At 45.1% G+C, this 7,266-nt stretch overlaps 1 protein-coding gene across 1 annotated transcript; it reads right to left on the bottom strand.

Annotated features, from left to right (window-relative positions):
• Positions 1–313: 313 nt before the first annotated feature.
• Positions 314–1,733, bottom strand: LOC123465032 (negative elongation factor E). The gene has a single exon (XM_045163060.1). The coding sequence runs from the start codon at positions 1,688–1,690 to the stop codon at positions 566–568; it is 1,125 nt and encodes a 374-aa protein (XP_045018995.1). The 5' UTR covers positions 1,691–1,733; the 3' UTR covers positions 314–565.
• Positions 1,734–7,266: the final 5,533 nt, after the last annotated feature.

Here is a 7,266-nt window from a genome sequence, read left to right as displayed (position 1 = left end):
TTTTTATGTTATGTGAATTTTACCAGAACTGAAAAAAAAAAAAAAAAGCTCTTTCATGCTGACTCATGACTTGTGTTTTTAAACCTGAGCTGTCTCCACAAAACCGGTGTATCAGCTTCTATACCTGTCTTCACGTAGTGCAGTGGTTTGTCTTGTTAACTTTCATTCTGTTTGAGACTATTATATAATATCGCTATATCAGCTTTATGGTAGAGCTGTGCAACACAAAACACACTTCAAAGTACAACCACAAACAATACTGTCACTACTTGCCAATTGAAAGGATCAACTTTCAATCAAGAAAATAAATGCATTATTTTTTTTTTTTTTTTTTTTTTTTTTTTTTTATTTGTGTTCAAGATCCTTTTGGGGTAAAGGAGTGGGGAGCGTGCACTAGCCATGTGGTTACAACTGAGATCACATCTAACAGCCGTTTTTAAAGGCTCAACCCCAATCCCAAGTGCTGAAAAACCAGAGGCTGAGGGAGATGGGTGAGCTTCCACTTCAGTGTTTTACTGAGACCAGCGCTGGGGCAGATGAGGCACACGGAATCCAGCTCCATTCCCTAGAAGCCGTCCACAAGGTTTTCCTTGTAGACATCGTCGCTGTAGACAATCTGAGTCCTCTTGTCCCGGTGGCAGCCCTTAGGGCTATTCTGGACAGCCAGGGAGCCCCAGACAGACTTGCCCGTGGCGGCATCCAGCATGGGCTGTTTTCGGGCAATGCTGACTTTGAGCTGTACAGACTCCACTTGGGTCCCGTTGAGCTCAGCAACGGCCTGATCTGCTGACTCCATCTTTTCATAGGTGACGAAGGCACAGTTTCTGGGTGGGTCCATGGAGAGGTCAATGATGTTTCCAAAGGGAGAGAAGGCCCCACGGAGGAGGGTGGGCGTCATGTCTTCACCATACACATACAGAGTGTTTCCCTTCCGAGGGGCCCGGCGTTCAGGGAACGAGTCTGACCTGCGGAAAGGGCCCTCTCGGTCGCGCTCCCTGTCCCGGTCTCGATCTCGGTCCCTATCTCGGTCCCTGTCCCGGTCTCGATCACGGTCTCGGTCCCGCTCCCGGTCTCGCTCTCGATCCCGATCTCGGTCTCTGTCTCGGTTCCGCTCACGACTGCGGTCCCGGCTGCGGCTTCGGGGAGGGGAGGCTGAGGAACGGGCACCACCACGTTCTTCGTAGCCCCAGTCGAAGCTTCGAGGGGGACCATCGCCAGCTCCTGGGCCCTCTGCCTCTTCCCCATCTGGCCCCAGTTCCCGAAGCCGATCACTGGAAGATACAAAGCTCTCATACAAAGATTTCCTCTGTGGACGTCTGGACGACTCCTGTAGGTCGTCGTCAGCAGATACGCTCCTCTGGAACGGTTGGAAAGTGGGGACCGGCCCCTTCTCAGGGTCCTTTAACTTCCCCTCTAGGGTCCGAGAACGCTTGAAGCCTGAGTTCTTGGTCTCGGCCTTGATGGCACTGATGGCTCCTGACTTCACCAGCTGCTTGGCCTGCTCTGTGGCTGTGGCTGTGTCCACCACAGGCTGCTCTGACAGCGAGCGTTTGACACCGCCTTGGCTGGCTGTGCTGCTGCTACTTTCCTTCTTCAGAGCCAGCAATGCCTTTTTCTTTTTCTTGAGTTTGTTGAATTTCTTCTGCAGAGCCTCCTCCTCCTCGCTCAGTCCGGGGGGTATCACCAACATGGTGGCTCCTGAGGGGGCGGCAACCGGGCCCCACGGTCTCGGGCGGCGCCCGCGCGGGCAGCCAATAAATGCATTATTCATGGTGGATAAATAAGGAAATTTTATATTGGGTTAACAACAACTTTAGCAATCTTAACATACTTTTTTTTTTTTTAAGATCTGCAAGAAACATATGTACCAGCTGAATACCGCTGAAGAAAATCGTTATAGGATTAGCAGTTTTCTGACCCACTTACTAAAAAAAAGCCAAATCACTCAATTGAAACCCCAGGGAAATGCAGATTTATACCTTTGACGTATTACTTGGTTTTTCTTCAGTTAACTTAAATTCTGTAACCAGTTTTTGAGTCCTTGCCATCTTCTTTTCTTTTAATTGGGTGATTTTATATGCCTTATTGAATATAAGCCTTTGCAAATTCTTGGTTTTTCTAAGTGCAAATGTATAATGAAACCTGCATATGGCTTTCTTCTATGCAATTATTTTCTAAACCCATCAGGAGGACTGCTTCTCTCCCTAATCCTTTCCTTTACTAGATTGGGGCTGGATGGGTGGAGTGGGCAGTTGAGAAGAAAAGTCCAGTGCTCTTTGCTTCCTGATGGGAATTGGGGAAGATGGGGAAGAGGGTCTCTCCACCTGTGGCCATAGTGGTCCAGTAGATGAGAGGCGCTTCCATTCCCACAGGCATGGAGCCATGATCAGCTGTTTCCTGTCGCCTGGCCTTGACGAACGCTTTTCCAACCACAAGGAACAAGCCTTTTCCTCCTGTCAAGTACTCTAGACCTTCTCTTCCATCCAGTGTAGCTTTCTTTAAGAAGGTTTCTTTCAGTTGAGGAATCTCTTTTTATTTTCAAGCCCACTGATACAATTCCTGACCAACATCTCCACAACTTACTCTTACAACTGCTGTGTTTATGCTGATTACGTGCTTGTCTTATTTCCCTGTACAGGCCAGACGTCCTCGGCCACAAACAAATCCAAGGGCCTGATTGTGGAATTCTCTTTTTTCTGGCTTTCTTGTTTCTGGCAATAGCACCATCATTCTATTGCCCCAGTTAGTAACCTCAGAGGCATTTCTGCACCCTCCTTTTTCCTCACTCACACTCCCTAATCTCCAATCAGTCTCCAAATCCTAGCAGTTCTTTTTTATTATTCTTTTTTAAACTTTACTTATTTTTGGCTGTGTTGGGTTTCTGCTGCCGTGCGGGCTTTTCTCTGGTTGCGGCAACCGCGGGTTACTCTCGAGCGGCAGTGCGCAGGCTTCTCGTTGTGGTGGCTTCTCTTGTTACAGAGCACGGGCTCTAGGGCCCAGGCTCAGTAGTAGTGGCACATGGGCTTAGTTGCTCTGCAGCATGTGGGGTCTTTCCTCACCAGGGGTCGAAGCCGTGTCTCCTGCATTGGCAGGTGGATACTTTACCACTGAACCACCAGGGAAGCCCCCCTAGCAGTTCTTTTTTTATAACCTCTCTGACTTCTTTTCTGTATTTCCCTATTTCTTTCATCCCTTTCATCTAGACTCTTCCAGCTGCATCTTAACTGCTGTCACTGGTTCCCAGCTCCCACCGCGAGCTCGTCCTTAATACCAGCGCCAGGTGGGTCTTCCTGAGCTACAGCTTTATTCAGGACACTTCACAATTTTAAAATCACCAGTAGCCCTCTGTTGTCTTGGGGTTAGCATTCAAGGCTGCTGTTGCTGCTGCTGCTGCTGCTGCTAAGTCGCTTCAGTCATGTCTGACTCTGTGCGACCCCATAGACGGCAGCCCATCAGGCTCCACCATCCCTGGGATTCTCCAGGCAAGAACACTGGAGTGGGTTGCCATTTCCTTCTCCAATGCAGGAAAGTGAAAAGTGAAAGTGAAGTCGCTCAGTCGTGTCCGACTCTTAGCGACCCCACGGCCTGTAGCCTACCAGGCTCCTCCGTCCATGAGATTTTCCAGGCAAGAGTACTGGAGTGGGTTACCATTGCCTTCTCCGAGCATTCAAGGCTACATAGGTGGAAAGACCACAGGTTTTATAAGCAATCTGAACTCTGCTCACATACCAACTCTGCCCTTTACTAGTTTCAGGGCAAGACCCTGACCCTCTCAGAATCTGTTTCTACATCTATAAAATGGAGATGATAATACCCATCTGGAAAGGTGACTGTAAAGTTTAAGCAAGCAAACATAAGCTAACCCTTTAGCCTCCCACAGCAGGCACTCAGTAAATGGCATCTTTTCTTCTTCTGCAAGTCAATGCCAGACTGTCTTTACCTTTACAACTTCATTCTCCCTCCTTGGTTCTTCTCCAACACAACTTCTGCCTCCTGTGTCTTTGGAGAAGCGGTTCTCTTTACTTGCCTTTCATCTTTGCCCATGGAGTCCCCTATGTCCTTTAAGGGCCAAAGTCATGAAGTGTTCCTTGATCAATTTTGTCAAATACTGTCAGTGGGATGCCAAGGTAGGGGAGGTGAGAGTGTGTTGCCATGGACATTGTTTAGAATCACCATCTCATAGTGATAATAAAAAGCATACAGGGATTCCCTGGTAGTCCAGTGGCTAAGACTACTTACTCCCAGAGCAGGGAACCAGGGTTCTATCCCTTGTCTGGGAACTGGATCCCACATGGCACTACTAAAAGATCCCTCATGCCGCAACTAAGACTTGGCACAGCCACGTAAGTAAATATAAAAGCACACAGACTTTTTTGGGGGCCTTACCACACAACATGCAGGATCTTAGTTCCCCAAACAGGGGTCCGAACCAACACTCCCTGCAGTGGAAGCACGGAGTCCTAACCACTGGACTACCAGGGAATTCTCTATGCTCAGTTATTTTATGCATTTATTTATTTATCAAGCACTCACACTGTGCCTCCCATGTGCCAGGCGCCATTTTAAGTGCTGTACATTTATGAAGTCTTTTTAATAAAAAGCTGAGGGAAAAGGGGGAAAGGGAGTGTGAGGTGGGGTTGAGGCCCCAGAGAGGACCCTAGGAGGGTGAAGGGAAATGTGAAGGGGCTGCCAAGATAAGAACCTAGAAATGAGAGAAGCTGGGTAGGAGGTCCCAGCAAGTTGAGCTGGGGCACAGTGACGGGTAGCAAAGAAAACTTACTCCTACACCAGGCAGGGCATGGCACCTGCTAAAGACTAATGCTACTGAGCATCAGCCACTAAATGTTTTTCCCTTAAAAATCAAGTTGAGAATCCCTAGAGGAACACATACCACATTTTGAAAAATGTTGAGTCAATTCATCTCCAAAAAATATAAAAAGCTTTTGGGTAACATTTTAGGAATTTTTGAGAATTTTATGTTCCCACTACTAGTTCATAAATAAAATATAAAACTTAAAAAAATGCATATGCGCTTATAATTGCTGAATGAAAATACCAAGTGTAGAACTGCTTTATCACATGTTTTGCCAGCTCCTCATATTTTTTCCACACTTGACTTTTCAAAAACAAATTTTCTGGAATGTTTTGTCTTCTACATTTTCCAGTTTTTGCAGATCAGGAGGCTAGTAAAAAGAAGTAAGGAAATTTGATGAGTGTTATCACATTTGGAAATATCAGGATTCCTAAGCAAGAATACTCCATGCTTTGCTCTTAGGGGTGTGGCAGCACTTTAATGTGGAAACCCATCCATGGCAAGTTAAGATGGGTCTTACCTAAGTTCACCAGACTATCCAGGTACCAAAAGCAACAGTGATGCAGATATATTATAAAGGAATATAAAAATGATAAAAATGCAAGGCTTAGTAACCAAGATCAATTCTTCATGTATTTCAACCAAAACAAACATCACTACATTGAATGGAGAGGCAGATATAAAAACCCATTTTCTACTGTTAAGTCAAACATTAAAGAGATTTTATAAAAATGAAAAATAATGCCATTCCTCTTTGCTCATTTTTTAAATTTGGGAATTGCCTTAATGGGAGGGCCGAGAAGGCAATGGCACCCCACTCCAGTACTCTTGCCTGGAAAATCCCATGGATGGAGGAGCCTGGTAGGCTGCAGTCTATGGGGTCACTAAGAGTCGGGCACGACTGAGCGACTTCACTGGATGGGAGGGAAGTTTGGGGGAGAATAGATACACATGTATGTATGGCTAAGTCCCTTTGCTGTTCACCTGAAACTGTCACAACATTGTTTGTTAACTGGCTATGGCCCAATACAAAATGAAAAGCTTAAAAACATAAACTTTGGAATATATATCTTTTATTAACTATACTATGTCAACATTTAATAGGTTTATTATAAGTATTTAAAATAAGAATTAAATTTTTTTCAGTTTTAATTTTAATACAGCAAATATCAATATCTAAACCAATATAAAGATTTTTGAGATCTTCAATGATTTTTAAGAGCATAAACAGGTTCTGAGAGTGAAAAGGGTAAGAACCACTATTCTAAATAGTTCTCCAAATTTGGGCTGGTCTCCTTTGACTATTCACAGGAAGATAGTACTTTAGGGCCAAAGTTGTAGTAGAAAATGATTGCTTCCTAGTCAGGTTAGGCAGGGGAACATTGGGAGGAAGGTTCTTCAGAAATGAGAGTGAGCATTGTAAAAGTTCATTCTCACAGTAACAGGCAAGTCTAATAGAGAAGGCCCACCGAGCTTAAGGAAGGCAAGACAAAGACCTCTGGGGAGAGATAGGCTGCAGGTCTGCTTCAAGGGAAAATAAATAGCTGAAACCCCTTTTGATTAGGATTTTGTTTGCTCTTGATATGTGTGTCCCTAATCCAGTGTTCTTGCCTGGAGAATCCCAGGGACGAGGGAGCCTGGTGGGCTGCCGTCTATGGGGTCGCACAGAGTCGGACATGACTGAAGCGACTTAGCAGCAGCAGCAGCAATCTGTTTACAGGAGTAACTTCTTTCCTGATCAAAAAAGACAAAAGGGATTTGCAGTTGGCTCTCACCATGGACCCACTATTTCTGCTCAAGGGGGCATAATAAAAACTGCTGTAACAATGCATTGTTGGAATGATACCACCATCAACTTTCAAAACTTGGTTCTGAGATGTGTGAACCCCTCTATTGTCTGTCTTCTTTTCAATCAACTAGAGAACAGAGTCATCCCCTTCAGTCGGAAGGTAAAAAGTATGTACTGGAGTTTTGTTTAGGCTTTGACTTTAATAAGGAGAAAAACCCATGAGAAACCATTTGACTCATTTCAGCCAATTGGTGTCCTGAAATATTCCATCTCACTGTGATGAAAAGGATCAAACTGTGATCTAACTCAAAAATGGATTGTTGTCCATAAGAAAAGGGAAAGAACAAGGACAAATTCTAGCCTCAGATGGGGTTGTTTCTGAAAACAGGAGACTGAGCATCACCAATGAGGTCAAAGCAAGAACTGACTGGAATCACCCATTAGGCTCTTCAGTCCTTGATTTTTGATCATTGCAGGAAGCTTTCCTGATAGAACCATGGATACTGACCCAGGCCATCTTGGTCACAAATTACTACTTATCTTCCTCAAGACTTGTATGTGAGGAAAGTAAACAATAATAGTATATACGTGAACCCTGGAGTCAGCCTGCCTAGATCTGATTCTGTATCTCAGGGCCTCAGTCTCCTCTGTAAAATGAGAAGAG

Source organism: Bubalus bubalis, chromosome 17 (genome assembly GCF_019923935.1).
Source record: "Bubalus bubalis isolate 160015118507 breed Murrah chromosome 17, NDDB_SH_1, whole genome shotgun sequence".
Taxonomy (NCBI): domain Eukaryota; kingdom Metazoa; phylum Chordata; class Mammalia; order Artiodactyla; family Bovidae; genus Bubalus; species Bubalus bubalis.
The sequence above is the reverse complement of the archived record's forward strand: the minus strand, read 5'-3'. Positions and strand labels throughout refer to the sequence as shown.